Source organism: Dipteris shenzhenensis, chromosome 14 (genome assembly GCF_047967505.1).
Source record: "Dipteris shenzhenensis isolate YYH24624 ecotype China chromosome 14, Dip_SZ_1.0, whole genome shotgun sequence".
Classification (NCBI taxonomy): Eukaryota; Viridiplantae; Streptophyta; class Polypodiopsida; order Gleicheniales; family Dipteridaceae; genus Dipteris; species Dipteris shenzhenensis.
The window spans coordinates 2,482,321-2,500,035 of NC_141609.1; the positions used below are offsets into that span (position 1 = coordinate 2,482,321).

The 17,715-nt window shown below is 51.1% G+C and overlaps 1 protein-coding gene across 3 annotated transcripts in view; it reads left to right on the forward strand.

Moving 5' to 3' along the window:
* The window catches only part of LOC147894063 (uncharacterized), a 71,020-nt gene that overhangs the window by 26,515 nt on the left and 26,790 nt on the right, over positions 1 to 17,715 (forward strand). For all 3 annotated transcript variants that reach the window (XM_087384618.1, XM_087384620.1, XM_087384619.1), the window contains exons 4-5: positions 1,123 to 1,195; positions 1,469 to 1,556. In XM_087384618.1, coding sequence (XP_087240744.1) covers positions 1,123 to 1,195; positions 1,469 to 1,556 — 161 coding nt within the window. The remainder of the gene's footprint in view (positions 1 to 1,122; positions 1,196 to 1,468; positions 1,557 to 17,715) is intronic.

Below are 17,715 nucleotides of genomic sequence, written 5' to 3' on the forward strand. Positions count from 1 at the left end.
TCTCCTCCTGTGAAGAATAAGTGCGTGATCTCCTGCTGTCTACAGTGGGGTGGGCCTCATGAGTCTGAATCTAAGTTGCGTAACCTTGTGTATGAACGGTGTGGTGCATCTCTAGTCTGACTTTTCTGACTCTGCCCATGTCTGTGTACCCAATATTGATATGGCACTAAATGGTCGACAGACATTCCGTCTGAGCAGAGCCATATGGAGACTCATGCAGACCAGCACTCGTTTATCTACCTCAGCTGCAAACTGCATATGGAGACTCATGCAGACCAGAACTGGTTTATCTACCTTGGCTGCAAGCTGCATAGGTGATGTGAAAGTCAGCCATGGTAATCTCCATCACCGTGCATCTGTCCATCTGAGCTGTCTGATGCGATCTAGATAGGCAATGATCTGGAAAGAGCATCTGTGTGGAGAGGTCTCACTGCAAACTCTGCTAGGATAATGGCATGTGGAGCATGTCTTCCCCTGGATCATGCGGGACAACATCATGATCTGTAGCCTCTCAAAACCAGTCCACTCGTCCTCTCTGAGGTCTACTGCCAGAAAGCACTTGTACATAGGTTTGTTGGTTGGAATAGGAAATCAAAGAGGAGCAATCTCATGTGTACGAAGCTTGAAGGGTGGTAGGTGCACCTAGAGCAACAAGTTGTATCTTTGATCCTTTTTACCTGGTGGGTGGGAGGGGCACCTGGATGATATACTCATTTTTGCATACTCTTCAGGTTTCATTGTCATAGCATTTTTTAAAGGTTTGAGATACTTTAAAACTGAAGCTGTTTTGCCAGAGATCTACAATTTGAGTTTCAAACGCTCCTTATTTGGATATTCTAGCTCATCTTTTATTTTGCATGGTTATGGCAAGATGACGAGATTGCTTTATCTTGCCCTCTGCCCACCTGCATACATCCCTTTGTTCAAAATACATGGTTTAATTGTCGGTGGAAAATATTCTGAGCTTTAAGATCAATAAAGAATTTGGTGATTCTTGTCACTATGAAGTTATTTCAAGTTTGATATAATGAAAGGAAAGAATGGATAATGTTGGGAAGAGACCTTTAGGCTTCATTCCGTGTGTGGCTGACTAGATGAATGATTGCATGGTGTATAAACTAGCATGCAGGAGCAAAGAGAAAGGGGACGTTATCTGCTCTGAAATCTCACGGCTTTCTGGTAATCCACATGTGAGGTAAGTTTAATTTGCAAGCTCTCTAGAATTTAGGTATGCTAGTATTTGGACCTGGAAATTTGTAATGGAAAGGTGTGGTCTAAAGTGGATTTAGACTTGTTTTTTTGGAATGGTGTGGGACTCCAATGTGCTTACTTCATGCCTCCAATCAATATAACACTACTTCAAGAATTTGGAATCTTGATCTTTGAAATCTCATGTTTTGGGCCTGAATGACTCGGTTCAATGCTTTAACAAAGGGCTTGGTTCAATGCCTTATCTTTGTTATTGCAGGGCCATGGTCTGCGATCTGGCATGTTTTAAATCTGTGCACAATTTCGTGAAGGAATACAAAGACCAGAAATTCCCTCTGCATGTACTGGTGAGACATAGATGATTTCTAAGTAGTCCATGTTTCATCTGTTTTTTGGCCTGCCCTTACAGGGTAGCCTTAGCAATGGTTCTACTTTGGCAAAGCTAAAATAGGGGAGTTTTTAAATTTCATAAATTCCAGATTTTTCTCATTGGCCTTTGTTATAGCTGTCAGCCCAATAGATGGGGCACAACTAATGATTTTGGGTCTCTCTCTCTCTCTCTCTCTCTCTCTCTCACCTTCCCTCACTCCACCACTCGTCCCTAGCCCACCCACCCTTTGCCTCCCCATTCTCTCTCTTAGCCTCCCTCACTCCACCACTAGTCTCTCTCTTTCTCTCTCTCTTAGCTTCCCTCACTCCACCACTCATCCCTAGCCCCCCCTCTTCACCTCTCCATTTATTTTGGGCAGGCCTATTGAATGACATGTGTCATTCATCTTTTTTCACTTGTTTTCTGTAGGTTATACTCTATTTTCTGCAATTGTTGATTAAGGAATGCTAAACCTCCAAACCTTTTACAGTCTAAGATTAAGTCGAGTTTCTCTGCAAGAATAAGAACAGCAAGCTAGATAGGTTCCCCAACCCTTTTAATCAAAATACTTTTAAAGCTTTACTTGGTACTCATAGAATTGCATCAGTGATACATCAACAAATTGTATCTAAACTTCTAATGTGAAAGATTTGTTAATAAAGAATACATTCTAACGAGTTAAAAGTTCCCTAAAAATGGCCTCATAATTCTCATGAAGAAATGGCGAGTCTGTTCTCAGGAAAGGACTGCAAGCAGGGTTCATATAGCCTAGTTTGCATTAAATCAACCAATGTGGAGCTGTCAGTTTGAACCTGAGATATGGAAACAAGCAGAGTTGTCAGTCTGAGCCTGTCAAGCAATCCAGAGCTCATCATAGCTATAAGCTTGCCTTGAATTGCAGCTTTCATGCAGTTAGAGCTCATCATCTTTATCAGATCATCTTGAATTACAGCTTTCACGGAGCTAGTAGATAGTGCCAGCCACATTTTGCCAGGGCTAGCAATTGATTAAAAAGGAATATCTTCAGTGTGACCCAGGATCCAGGGAATCCATGCATTAAGCCATTGTTGTACACTAATTAAGCCACCGGGAATATGATACTTCACCACCTAAAGGTGCAGAATTTGTGTTGGGAAGCTGTTGAACCCTGGGATTCAACTAATGCCAAAGTGGAATCCGGTGTGTCAACTGAGGGATGAAGCAGGGCTCCAGGCAAAAGACAAAGGGAGGCCCCGAGCGAAGGACCGAGCGGCCAGACAAAGCTTCAATCTCAAGATATGATAAAGCAAGTAGGTGAAGGAAGATATGATAGAGCAAGTGGCTGAAGGACTGGGTGAAGCAATGAGCACCATGAACCTGCTAGTCTGGATCGTCGAAAGGGCTCAAGGCAAGCAATAGTGTAGACGAGACATGGAGGTGGCCAGATGAAACTTAATGCATACGGTGCCCAAGTGGCAGAAGGTTAGACATGGAGTAAATAATCTGATGACTGAATCAGTTATTGCAATGGGCATATGTCAAGATCGGACAGTTGGAATTTAATCATTGTAAAAGTGGAATTCAATCATTGTAAAGCGGTGGGTAGTACTTGCTACCTTGAGTGTCAGACTGCGCTGTATAAATAGTCCGCTGTAGGAAATAGGAAAGGTCCATCATTTGGGGTAGAGAACTCATCATCTTTATCAGATCCCTTGAATTGCAGCTTTCACGGAGCTAGTAGATAGTGCCAGGCCCACCTATGAGTTGCGAAATGACTATTGACATCATTATGGGAATCTTGTAGGGTGCCAAGAGCCACGCTTTGCGAGGGCTAGCAATTGATTTAAAAGGAATATCTTCATTGTAAGCCAGGGTCCAGGGAATCCGTGTGTTAAGCCGTACACTCATAAGCCACCGGGAGTATGGTACTTCACCACCTAAAGGTGCAGCAGACTTGGTGTTGGGAAGCTGTTGAACTCTGGGATTCAACTAACACCAAAGCGGAATCCAAGTGCCCCAGCTGAGGGACGAAGCAGGGTTCCAGCCAAAAGATGGAGGGAGACCCCGAGCGAAGGACCGAGCGGCGAGACGATGCTTTAATCTAATGATATGATAAAGCAAGTGGCTGAAGGACTGGGTGAAGCAATGAGTGCAGCGAAGGACCTCAAGGTGAAGACGAGAGACGGAAGGTGGCCAGATGAGAGTTAATGCAGACGGCACCCAAGTGGGAGAAGGTTAGACACGGGGTAAACAATTTGATGACCGAATCAGGCCGTGCACAACGGGCATATTCAAGACTGGACAGCTGGAATTTAATCATTATAAAAGAGGAATTCAGTCATTGTAAAGCGGTGGATAGTACCTGCTGCATTGAGTGTCATACCCCGCTGTATAAATAGTCTGCTGGCCGAAGTAGGAAAGGTCCATCATTTTGGGTAAAGAACTGTGAGTGCGTTGAGTGCAGCTGCACGCTGCAATATCTAGCTGATTGGCCATATGCAGTAGAACTCTCCCTTACTGAGCGCTTCTGGATTTGCTTTGAGTATACACCTTCTACCATTTGTCCTCCGTTCCAATCGCTCTTCCGTTTACACTTCATACCTCACAGCTGTAACACATGTTTCACCGCACCACTTGTCTATCTCAAAAAGGCAATTGCCCCACCACCCAGATGAACATAGGGCTCGCTGGAAGACCAGCTAACATGAAAGCACTCAGTTGACATTAGGAGTTCGGAGTTAGCATTGCGGCGTTAACATTTGGTGATCCTGCTGGGGGTTGTAAGTTACATGTGTTGGGGAAGCTGACAAAGTGCGAGTAATCTGGCAATGGATGACAGAGCCAGCAAATGAACGAGCAGCAGCAACTAAGGGAGCACAACTGTTTGTGGACCTCGACACTCCAATAAAAAGAAGGCTAGAAGGGAGTGACCAAGAGAGTCAAGGACCCCAACTCCAACGATGTCGGCGAGTTTTGGCAAGGACTAGAGAGCCAGACCCTCGTCACCCTCGCAAGGAGTACTAGAGCAAGGAGGCCAGGTTGAGATGGAGTGAGCCAACGACGAAAGAAGAGAAGAGTGATGGGAAGACTAGCGAGAAGACTGAACGAAGAGGTTAGAAGGGAAGAGCGCTGGCAAGACTAGCAAGAAGACCAAAGAGAAGAGTGCCAAGGAGACAGAAGAGACGAGCGTCGGGAAGACGAGAGAGATGAGAGAAGACAAGAACAAAGGAAAGGCTGACGCAACATCACTCCCCTAGAAAGCCCAGACTGAGAACGAGGACCGAGAATACGAGTGAAGTTCCAAAACTTCGATGGGATGAGGGAGAGAATCCCCGATCCCATGTGCAGAACTTCCTGCGGACAACGACGGTCTTGCAAATCCATCATGAGGAAGATTACTATTTCTACTTTCCCACTACCTTTGCCAAGAAGGTCATCGAATGGTACGGTTAGTACCTGGATGGCTGGTTCAAGATGTGAGATGACTTGAAGGCTGCGTTCCTGAAAAGGTTGCAGTACGAATTCAGCAAGAAAGACGTATTGCTGACGCTCAATGATACTCCACCAACGAAAAGGAAAAGATGTGTATGCAAGAACAAGGGTGCTCACAAATCAGCTCAACGATGTGCAAGATGAAATGGTGTTGAGGTCCTGGTTGATGAGCACCCTTGATCTCAGACCCGGTTTGCGCTAAATGGAAATAACATGCCCGACGAGGACGTACGGCGAATTGTTCAATAGAGCAATCACGTTGGAGAACGGGAAAGTTGAGCCCCGAAGGAGGAAGAAGCCACTCGTTTAAGAAGCAGAGAGCGAAGATGTAATGAAAGGGTAGGGGCAGATTTGGAGAAAGGATAATGGAAGAGCAGAAGGAAGAAAGAGAGAGAGAGGGAGAAGAGAGGAGAAGAAAGAAAGAAAGTTTATTAAAGTCTTCGGAAGACCGATGGGTCTATGAGACTGTGAAAATCCTGATACAACGAGTTGTGGTAGTGGAGCTACTAAACGAGCGTCTATACCAATGCAAAATGCAAAATGCAAAAAATGTAAAAATGCAGAATGGCAGTACTAAGTCCTAAGTACAACATAGTCATGTCGATGGTTGACTATATATCAATCTCAGCATCATCATCAATATCATCATCATCCCTAGGAATAGCAAGATATCAGGATGGATGAGGCAGTGGAGGCATGAAGTCGGCAATAGAGTGCTGGCGGCCACTCAGAGGTGCGGTCTTGGCACATCTCCTGGTCGTAGCTCTGCGTCTAACCAGGGCTACTGTGACCCCCATCAGTCGGGCTCCGACTGTAAACAAGGACGGGATGTCTCCAAGTGTGATCTGTGTGTCGACCCTCTGTCTGAGCTGTCGGGTCACGGGCTCTGGGTCACGGTCATGTCGAGGCCTCGTCTCGTTGGGGTCCATGTGATCTAGCTGAAAGAACTCCGTGATAGAGCTCTGAGAAGGATCAACCGAGGAAGAAGTCTGCTCCTGTCTCCGTGCTTGGAGTATCCTCTCGCGGTGTCTAAGTGCCTCATGAATGAAACCTGCCAAACACCGCTGGTCTGGGTAGGAGAGGAAATGGGCTAAAATCCCATAACTATCTCTGAAGAGGCAGTGGAAACATCCTCGGATCTCATAGTACACAGGACACCTAAAGATGAAATGCTCCTCTGTCTCAACCTCCTGTATGTCACATAGTGTGCATATGCGCCGCTCCCTGGGTAGTCGCTCTGCTCTGCCGCTCTCGATGCGAAGTCTGTGTGAAGAGACCCAGAACTGCCCAAGAGAGATCCTCATCGAGTGGGGTAGGTGAATCTGTGTGTATCCTGGTGGGTCAATGAAACCCTCCACTGTGATATGTAAGAAGTGATCTCTGTAGAAGCTAAGCTTCACTGGGAGTTCACTCGGTTCCAACCAGGTCCGAAAAGTGTGTAGCTGTAGTAGATCCTCACGGATAACCTAGTTGACCTCGTGTGATAAGAGGGAAGAGAATGGAGCATCCATGCTTATACTGGAAGGGAGGTAGTCTATCCATGTGGAGCCCCAGTCGCTCAAACCATCTCTCTGTATGTGCATACTAGCACCTCTAATCTCCTTCTGCTGCAAGTGCCATAGAAGAGGATAGAGCTATCCATGGTAGCCTGCTATGCCCCGAGGTATAATCCCCATATTCTTTAACTCGGTATAGATATGTGATGACCTGAAATGCAGCATCTAGCTGTAAAGGGGGTGACCCAAACTCAGCTTGAATGATCTGGTGAGGAACGGATGACTTACCACGAATCATCCGTGATAGCATGAGAACCTGTAGCCGCTCCACATGGGCCCACTCTGTATCTGACAAGTCTGGCCCTCAACAAGGGCTGCCGTACATCCCCGCTGGGCGAGAGCCAAGGAGTCAAAAAGCAACCCCTTGGTGCGTGGATCTTGAAAGTGTGAGTGGAAGCACTGCCTCTCTAGCCTGGCCAATGAGGCATACCCTCTACTCAAGCGTGCCTGCATCGCGGGTCTCATAGTGAAGCTCGGTTCGGAGAAGATAACCCTAAGATAAGTGTATGATGAAACTATCTCAACAGATGACCCCGCTAATGTGAACTGCTCTTGACGCATGATGGCTCGAGATGTATTGAAGATCATGACCTTGGTTTTACCCAGGTTGACCTTCAAATCATGAGACTCACAAAAGGACTGTAGTGCGTCTAGGTGTCTCTGAAGCCCCTCTACTGAGGAAGACAAGAGAGCCACGTGATCTGCATAGAGCAAAATCTAGATCAGCGTGCCCGCAAGAGAGCAACCTACACCTCCCTATGTCTGCATCACTGTCTCAAGCTCGTCAATGTAGAGGCCAAACAAGGTAGGCGACAAAGGACACCCTTGTTTGACCCCGATGGTACTCATGATCTCGTCTGTCCACCCGGATCCTGCTTGAACTCTACCAAAAACTCTCTCGTAAAGTGCCATGACAGCCCAAATGATCTTCTGGTCTTAACCCAAGTCTTATAGGTGCCGTATGAGGCGGGCTCTCGAGACCGTGTCAAATGCCTTGCGAAAATCCACAAAGCAACAATAAACCCTCTGCTTCCGTGACCTCGCCTCCTCGATGATACATCTGAGCGTCAGAATGTGGTCCATGGTTCCATGATCACACCGGAATCTGGCCTGTCCTGCTGCTCTGAGTCCTCGACACTCTACAAGTCTGCCAACCTCGGAGTCAAGTACTGATGCATAAATCTTGGACATGACATGTCCAATCATAATGGTCCTGTAGTTCTCCGGGCTCATGGGATCCCTTGCCTTGTGGATGGGTGAGATAGTGTTAATGGTCCAAGTGTGTGGAAATCCCAAACCAACCGCTTCATTAAAAAGCTTTGCTAAGATCGGGGCTAGGAGATTAATCCCATATGCAATGAACTCAGTGCATAGTCCCTCATGATCCTTCGCTCGGCCATTATGAAGTTTCATTATAGCATCCTTTACCCTCCTCTAGTGAAGAGGGTGCAGGATGTGGGACGAGGCATGTGTGAGAGGCTAGGGACTGGCTGATTTGGAATGTCATAAAGTATGCGTGCATAATCAAACGAGATTTGGGTGTCAGTGAGTGGCGGAGGGGACCGTCCTTCTAGAAATCTCCGCCAGAAGTCCTTAGAGTTGTTACTAAACAAAATGTTTAGTAGCTCCTCCTCGTTTTGACGAACGAAGTCTAGTCTCTTTCTCCGTACCAGTCTACGGTATTCACGTAGCGTATCTGGTGCGCTCGGAAGACTGTTTTTGTTTTCGAATATGAGTTGACGGCGTAAGGCCTTACACTCATCATCGTACCAACTATTACAGGGTACGGTTCTAGGGGGTGGTGGGTGGGTGGAGCGGGTGGTGTGGGGAAAAGTGCAAATGGCAGCCTTGTGTAGTGAGCGGGTGACAAGGGCAGCACGATCCTCTAAAAGGGGTATGAAGTCAATATAAGCGAGAAGTATGTACAGACGGCCAGAGTAAGAAGGTGAGTGATCTCGATCAAAGCGTATATCGTGGTAGGTGGAGTAAGTACTGAGTGGGGTGGAAGGTGTTGTGCGAAGGGAGGTGAAGATGCGAAAGAAAAGGTATGTATGATCAGCCTCTGGGGGGAGAGATGCTACAGTGAAGTCAGTAATGCGAGATGTGAAGACAGGGGATCCCATGATGTAATCAACAACACTGGAGCCCCCCCATGTGGAAAGCATGTGAAACCACGTGAAGCGGGCCATCTGTCAAGACCATTATAGATAATGAGATCATGTATCCTGCCTAGGTCTAATAGGGCCTACCCATAGGATGAGAATGGACCTCGCCTGTAAGCCGAAACCCGTAGCGTACCTGCCTCCTCAAGGTCAACATGTGCCAGTAGAGTGGAATCATCTTTGAAATCAAGAAGTGGTACCTGACGGGCCCTTGTCCTCGCGTTGAAGTCCCCCACTAGAAGGACTTCTCTGCGGCTAGAAAAGTCAATGATGGACTGATAAAGGGCAGCAAATGGGGATGTCTCATCATCACCTCGAATATCTCTGGCAAAGTGGGAGGTCTCTGGGGGGAAGTAGCAAACTGCGACAAACAGATCCTGGCTGTCAATGTGTCGTATCCGGATCCAAAGAAATCTGGAATATGTATCTCTCTGCTCTACTGAAATGATCCCCCGAAGTGTGGATCTGAAAAGAACTGCAACTCCACCTGAACCTCCAACTCCTCCTGTATCCCTCGTCTCATCTCTGTAGGCAGACTTCCATGTATATCCGTTGAGTATTGGAAGAGGGCGCTCCGGACTCTGATGTGTCTCTATATAGAAGACTATCTCGTGGCTTGTATAGGATTCCAAGAAGTTCCCTGGTTCTGACCATAAGGTACCATTACAGTTCCAAATGGTGCAGGACAGGGTCTCGGATATCTAAGTCTCATAGACCCCGCTTCCCTATGTAGGGGAGGGGGCAGGTGTCCTACGGGGGCCTGTAAGAAGTCGTCCCTCTCGTACCACTGCCCACTTCCCCTCCTTCCGGGCTTGATGCTGCTGTTGCAGCAAAGAGCGCCTCTTCCTCAACCTGTAGAGGTGTGAGGTCCTCATCCATAGAGATCGCTGGTTGATCTCGAAGGACTGACCTGCGTCATAGAGCTGAAAGTCGTGCCTGAGTGTCACGAAATCGTATGATCAGGGGTTGCTCTCGGTTAGGATCTCTCCCCACCCGCCATGCCCTCTCTATCCTGTGCTCAGCCACACCCAGGGTAGCGGTCACGAACACAGTCGCATCTACCATCGGTGTAGCCTCAGTGCGTGGGATCCCGCGTACTCTGATGTTGAGAGCCTTACTGGCTCTCTGCTACTGCTCCATGAGTGTAGCCGAAACGGTGACCCTTGCGGGTTTCCGTTTGGCCACGTCAACCCATCTGGAAGTCTCCTCAATAGCAGAGTGCATGCTCGCAATCTGTGCCTCGACCACCGGGGTACTCCTTGGGGCAGTGTGTATGGATGTGACCTCCTGTCGGAGCTGCATGATATCTTGTTTGAGTCCCTGAATAAGACCCGCATGCTCCCGAATGGCCCTAGCTTGCTCTTGTATGATGCGGCTCTGCTCCAAGTTGAAGCGGACCTGCTCCTGATGCGAAGCGAGCGAGCTCCATCTCACGCTTACGGAAACTATGTATCTTCGTGAGTAGGGTCTCACGGGCCTCTGGTGTGTCAGTCCACCCATGTCCATGCTGAAACTGTGGTGACTGTGGCATGAAAGAGAGGGACTGAGTCCGAAAACTGGACGGTGGCTGAGTGAGGAACGGAGATGACAGTGGAATGGATGAGGCAGTCCCAACGGGGTGTGGGAGGGTGGCCTGACTGAGAGGGAGAGGGGAGAGTGAAGCGTAATGTGGCACAGTGTATGACACCTCCGAAGTAGGGGTCATAAGCTGTGCGAGAGCTGTAATAGGAGAAGAGGGAAAGGGAACAACAACCTGCGCCATGGGCATGAGTATGTCACTCATCGTAGATGTAGATGGAGCTGAGACTGGAACTAGAGCTGGGCCTGAAGCGGGGACTGAAGTCGAAGTAGAGACAGAGATAGAGGGAGCTGAGGTTGGAGTTGAAAACGAAACTGACACTGTAGCGGGAGTTGAGGTTGAGGTAGAGATAGAGGCTGAAGAAGCTGAGGCGGGTCCTACCTTTGCCTTGCTGTCTACCCCGAGTCCACTTCGGTTGTAACGTGTGTTCACATCCTCCAAATTCAGTTGTGTCGTTTGCTTTTTTTTTTTTTTTGGTTATTTTCATCTTTCTTGGCTTTGTCCCCCATTTCTCTTGGGGTGCGGGTGCAGATCTTAGTGTTAGTGTTCACAGCCGGGAGCGGGAGCATCGGTTCCCCCCCCATAATGGGAGGCACATCCAGTGCGAGGTGGTGGAGAGGTAGGGCGGAAGCCTGAAGTGGAGTGGCAGCCAAGAGGTGGAGAAGGAGGAGAGGCTAAGATGGTGAGGATTTTTTAAAAATTTTTTTTAAAAGGTGGTTGTGGTTTCTGTTTTTTTTTTTTTTTTTGGGGAAGTTCCTTGAAAGAAGAAAAAAAAAAAGGGTGGCGAGGATAGCAGAGAAGGGGGGGGGTGGTGGATGGGCGGAAAAGGAGGGAGGGAGGTGGTTGAGTGAGGGGGTAGCGGGGAGCGAGGGGTGGCTGAGGGGAGCGAGGGGCTGAGCGGGGGTAGCGGGGAGCGAGGAGTGGTTGAGGGGAGTGAGGGGTTAGCGGGGAGCGAGGGGCTGAGAGCTGCGAGGGAGAGCTACTAAACGAGCATCAACATCCATGCTGAATGCTAAGAGGAGAAGAGGTAGGAGAGAGAGAGAGAGAGAGAGAGAGAGAGAGAGAGAGAGAGAGAGAGAGAAAGAAAGAAAGTTTATTAAAGTCTTCGGGAGACCGTGAAGGTCTATGAGACTAAAGATAACTGATACAATGAGCATAACGGTGGTGGTCTCAAAACGGGCCAACCAACCGTTTCTACAAAAAAGAGGTTATGAAGGACTATGTGTCTAGTCCTGATACAAAAAATATGTGTCTACCTCCAAATGATACAAAGAAGAAGAAGGGGGGGGCACCAAAAATGAGGCAGAGGGGGGAGATACAGTATACATGTGCAGGTGGTGATCGTCAGAGACCCATCATAGAGGGGCCGTCAAATGGGAAGTCGGAAAAAACCCTGCGATAGATGATTGGCCTCTGACGTCACGCGGCCTAGTTGAGCTCGATCGTCGGGGGCGGCGGGTGGCCCTGTGGATGAGGGCAACGGTAACCCCAGTGGGGCGGGCCGAGAGCAGAGACGAGATGTCATGGACCTGGATGTGTGAGTCTGTTCGCTGACGCAGCTGTCGTGGCTCTGGCTCTCGCTCACGTCCGCGTCGTCGGCTAGACTGAGAAGAGGTATCCTGTGACTGAAAGAAGTCAGTGATAGGCCGCTGGGTGTCCTCACGCTGTGTGTGCTGCTCGTGTCGTCGTGCTCGAAGAGAAGTATCTCGGTGGCGGGTCATCTCATGTAAGAAAGCGGCTAGGCACCGCTGATCCGGGAATTGCAGCATGTGTGGGAGGGAGCCGAATCCGTTGCGGAAGAGGCAGTGGTATCGGCCTCGAATGGCATAATAGATAGGACATCTGAAAGCAAAATGCTCCTCCGACTCGATCTCCTGTACGTCGCAAAGTGGGCAGAGGCGGTGCTCTCGTGGGATACCCTCTGCGCGTCCACTCTCGATCCGTAATCGGTGTGACGAGACCCTAAACTGACCGAGGGAGATCCGGAGCGCATGTGGTAGATGAAGTTGTGTGTAACCCGGAGGTGTGATGAAGCCCTCCTGTGAGATCTGGAGGCAATGTCGGCGGTAGAAGTCGAGCTTCACAGGAAGCTCGGAGTGAAGAAACCATGTCCGCCAGGTGTGGAGCTGGAGCAGATCCGCCCGAATGAGCCGGTTGACCTCCTGGTCAGTGGGGGAGAGAGGAGATGGTGGAGCGTCGAGGCTGTACTGAAAAGGAGGCAACCGGTCTAAGTCGAGGCCCAGTCGGGTGAACCAACTGGAAAGACGACTATACCAGCATCACTGGTCCCCATCAACGGATAAGGCCATAGAGGAGGATAGGGCTAACCAAGCTAGGCGGAGGCGACCGTCAGCGGAGGAGCCAAAATCCCTGACTCTGTGGAGGTAGGTGATAGCCTGAAAAGCCGCATCAAGCTATAGGGGTGAGGCGCCGAACTCTGCTAGAATGATCTGGTGTGGTACCGATGGTTTGCTACGGATCATCCGAGCAAACATCAGTATCTGTAGGCGCTCAACTCGAGCCCAGTCTGTGTCTGAAAGGTCGACTCCCCACCAAGGGCTACCGTACATGCCTGCTGGGCGGACCAAAGAATAAAAAAGGAGAGACCTGGTCCGCGGGTCCTGGAAGTGGGAGTGGTAGCACTGTCGCTCCAGCCTGGCAAGAGCGGCGTATCCCCAGCTGATCCTGGCCTGCATGGCGGGGCGCATCGTGAAGATCGGGCCTGAGAAGACAACGCCCAAGTATGTGTAGGAGTCAACTATCTCAACAGGGTCGCCGGCGAAGAGGAACTGCTCTCGGTGCATAGCGGGTTTGGAAGTGTTGAAGATCATCACCTTGGTTTTCCCAAGGTTGACCTTCAAGTCATGTGTATCACAGAAGACCTGAAGTCCATTCAAGTGTCGCTGAAGACCAGTAATAGAAGAGGATAGTAGTACTACATTGTCTGCGTATAGGAGAATCTGGATGGCAGTCTCCGCAAGAGAGTAGCCTGCACCTCCGAGTGTCCTGATGGTGGTTTCGAGCTCGTCGATGTAGAGGCCAAATAGAGTCGGTGACAAGGGACATCCTTGTTTGACTCCGATAGTGCTTGTGATCTCTGGGGTCCAGCTGGTGCCAATCCTGACCTGCCCCGTCACCCGCTCATAGAGAGCTACTACTGCCCAGATAATCGCCGAGTCGTAGCCTAACTCCTGCAGACGTCTGATGAGTCGGGTGCGGGGAACGGTGTCGAATGCCTTGCGGAAATCCACAAAGCAACAATATACTCTCTGTCTCCTGTGTCTGGCCTCCTCAATGATCCCTCTAAGTGTAAAAATGTGATCATAAGTCGAGTGATCCGTCCTGAAGCCGGCCTGTCCGGATGCCCTGAGCCCCTGTATCTCTGCGCGAGCACTGACCTCGCCATCTAACACTGATGCATAGATCTTGGACATAACATGTCCAACCATGATGGTCCTGTAATTCCCTGGATCCATGGGATCTCCTGCTTTGTGGATGGGTGTGATAGTGTTCAGGGTCTAGGCTCTGGGGAACCCGTGGCAGACAGCTTCATTGAACATCGTTGCCAGGATGGGGGCTAGAGTTTTGATGCCATAGGCAACAAACTCTGTGCATAGGCCCTCATGATCCTTAGCTCGACCGTTATGAAGCTTATGCGCTGCGTGGGTGACTCCCTGGGTTGTGAAGAGGATACAAGAATTGGGGCGGGGGGTGGCTGAGAGGTCGGGAGGAGGCTGATCAGGGATATCATAGAGTGTGCGTGCGTAGGTGTGCCAGAGGGAAGTGTCCGTGAGGGGGGAGGGGGATCGGCGTTCTAGGAATTTCCTTCAGAAATCCTTGGAGTTGCTACTAAACAGAATGTTCAGTAGCGTATCCTCATTCTGGCGTAGGAAGGCTAGCTTCTTGCGACGGACTAGTCGACGATAATCCCTGGTGAGACGTGGGTTGGCCCTAGCGTTTCGCTGGGTCGTGAGTCGGAGTGTGCGGCGTAATGCTTTGCACTCGTCATCATACCATCTGTTGCAAGGGGTGGAGCCAGCGGGTGGAGGGCGGGTGGACCGAGTAGTGGAAGGAAAGATGTGGCGGGCTGCATTGTGAAGGGAGTGGGTGATAAGGGTGGCTCGGTGATCTAGAGAGGGTATGGTGCCTATGTGTCTGAGGAGGGAGGCTAGGTGGGCTGAGTAATCAGGTGAGAGGTTATGATCGAAGTGTATATCATGATAGGTAGTGTAGTGCGGGGTGTGGCTGGGGGGGGCTCGGGACGCAAGTATATGAAAGAAAAGGTAAGTGTGATCGGCTCCTGGGGGTAAGGGTGCAGTGCGGAAGTCAGTGATCTGTGGGGCTAAAGCAGGAGATCCCAGAATATAGTCGACGACACTGGCTCCTCCGCCATGTGGGAAACATGTGAAACCAGAGGAGGCAGGCCACCGATCTAGTCCATTGTAGATGACCAGATCATGTATACGTCCAAGGTCCAAAAGAGCCTGCCCATACCCAGTAACGGGAGCACGACTGTCAGCCGAGGAGCGGGGGAAGCCCGAGTCCTCTGTGTCCATCTCAGGTAATAGGACCGGATCTGAGTGGAAGTCCAGGAGTGATGTCTGACGTGCACCTGTCCTTGCGTTGAAATCCCCAACTAGGAGGACCTCTCCGCGTCTGGAGAACTCCACAATGTCTGAGTAGAGATCTAGATAGGGGGATACCCCCGTATCCTCGCGAAGCATCCGTGCGAAATGTGACGTCTCAGGAGGAAAGTAGCAGACTGCAATAAAGAAGTTGCGTGTGGAGGGGCGTCGGAATCGGAGCCATAGGTAATGGGCATGGACATCCCGTCTAACCACGGATGTCAAGCTCGTGACCGCTGAGCGAAGGAGTACTGCAACTCCACCTGACCCTCGGACCCCCCCAGTATATCTGGTCTCCTCACGGAATACTGACTCCCAGGTATAGCCACTGACCAAGGGGAGAGGGCGCTCGGGGCTCTCATGTGTCTCTGTATAGAAAACGATGTCGCGTCCAGTGTATGACTCTGAGAAGTTCCCAGGGTCAAACCATAGGGTACCATTACAGTTCCATACGGTGCATGCCAAGGGTACTGTGTGCTGAGTCTGAGTCTCATAGACCATGTCTCCCTATTTGGGGGGGGAGTCTGCTACCGTGTCTGGAGTACCTGGTGGGGCTCAGCGGCGGGGGCCAACTAACAGGCGGCCATCTCGGACGACAGCCCACTTCCCCTCCTGACAGGCTACATCTCGCTGCTGAAGCAGGGTGCGCCGCTCTTCCACCTGCATAGGTGTGAGATCCTCATCCATGAAGATAGTAGGGTGGTCCCGTAGTGTAGCACGCTGCCTGAGTGCTGCAAGTCGAGCCTGAGTATCCCTGAATCGGATGATGAGTGGCTGTGGGCGCGTGGGGTCCCGTCCTGTGCGCCATGCATGCTCGATCCCATGCTCGACAAGGCCGAGGGTAGAGGTCACAAAAGCAGTCGCGTCCGCTAAGGGGGTGAGTGAATCTGCGCGGGGGATACCTCGTACTCGGATGTTGAGAGCCTTACTGGCCCTCTGTTCTTGCTCGGCGATGGTGGCTGAGACTACTGCTTTGGGTGCCCGTCTCGCAACGTCCACCCATCTGGTAGTCTCCGCAATAGCAGTCTGGATAGTAGCGATCCGCTCCTCTACCTCTGGTGTAGTGCGCGGGGCCGCTGTGACTGTAGCAGTGAGAGAGACAACCTCCTGACGGAGGTGAGTGATCCCCTGGCGCATGCTCTGAATAAGCTGGTCTTGTGCTACGGTATGCTCCCGTAGTCGATGTAGCTCCGTAAAGATGTAATCTATCGTCTCAGGTGGGACCCGGGGGGGTGCGAACTAGGACATGGCGTATGGCTGTGGGGGCGTGGGCGATAGGCTAGCTGTATATGGCAGAGGAGTGGAGAAAGGCTGCTGGGTGAGGGGAAGGGGGGACATAAGAGTGGTGGAGACAGAAGGGAGCTGTGTGGGGGGTGAGGAACTGTGACCCTCTCCTGTGGGGGGCAGGCTGAGTGGTACAGTGGTGGGGGGGGCAGTGATTGGAGTAGAGATGATGGCTGCGGGAGAAAGAACTGCATTGGTGTCCATTGCACCCGATGTTTTCATGGCTGGTTGGCTGTCAATTGCTAATCCACTCCTGGAGATGCGCTTTGTGATCTCTCCCACAATTGGCTTCGGAGACTGTTTGGGTTTGTGGGCCATTGTAGGACTTGTTCAAGTGCACGATTTCCAGGGGAGGCAGATCTTGTTCAGCATTGCTGTAGGGGTGCACAGGCCTGCGCAAGGCCAGTGGCAAGCCAAGGCTTGCAGCAGACAAGGGCCCTCAGACCACGGGAAGGCTGCGGGAGGGTGTGGGGCAGAGGCTACGGGAGGGGGAGGTGGTGCAGAGGCTGCGGGAGGGGGGGAGTAGAGTGGAGCTACGGGAGGGGGGGGGGCAGAGTAGAGCTACGGGAGGGGGGCAGAGTAGAGCTACAGGAGAGGGGGGGCACACTAGAACTACGGGAGGGGGGGGGCACAGTGTGGCTGAGTGGCGGGGAGGGGGAGGGTTGCGTGGTGGGGAGGGGGAGGGCTGAGTGGCGGGGAGGGGGAGGGCTACGTGGAGGGAGGGCTGAGAGGCGGGGAGGGGGAGGGCTGCGTGGCGGGGAGGGGCTGAGCGGCGGGGAGGGGGGGGGCTGCGAGCGACGGGGAGGGGCTGAGCAACGGGGAGGGGGGGGGCTGCGAGCGACGGGGAGGGGGGGGCTGAGCGACCGGGGGGGGGGGGCTGCGAGCGACGGGGAGGGGGAGGGGCGGAGAGGGGGAGGGGGGGGGCTGAGCGACGGAGAGGGGGAGGCTGCGAGCGACGGAGAGGGGGAGGCTGCGAGCGACGAGGGAGGGGGGAGCTGAGCGGCGGTGAGGGGGAGGCTGAAAGAAAGTTTATTAAAGTCTTCGGAAGAGTGATGGTCTATAAGACTGAAAAACCTGATACAATGAGTTGTGGTAGTGGAGCTACTAAATGAGCATCCACACCAATGTAGAATGCAAAAAAATGCAAAATGGCAGTACTAAATCCTAAGTACAACATAGTCATATCCTGACTATATATATCAATCTCAGCATCATGGTCGGCATCATCATAACCATCATCATCATCATCGTCAGCAACTGGACATCAGGATGGATGAGGTTGTGGAAGTGGAGGCATGAGGTCAGCAATAGAACGTTGTTGCCCCCTCAAGGGTGCAGTCCTGGTACGTCTCTTGGTCGTAGCTCTACGTCTAACCAAGGCCACTGTGACCCTTGTCGGTCGGGCTCCGACCCTAAACAAGGAGGGGATGTCCCCAAGTGTGATCCGTGAATCAACCCT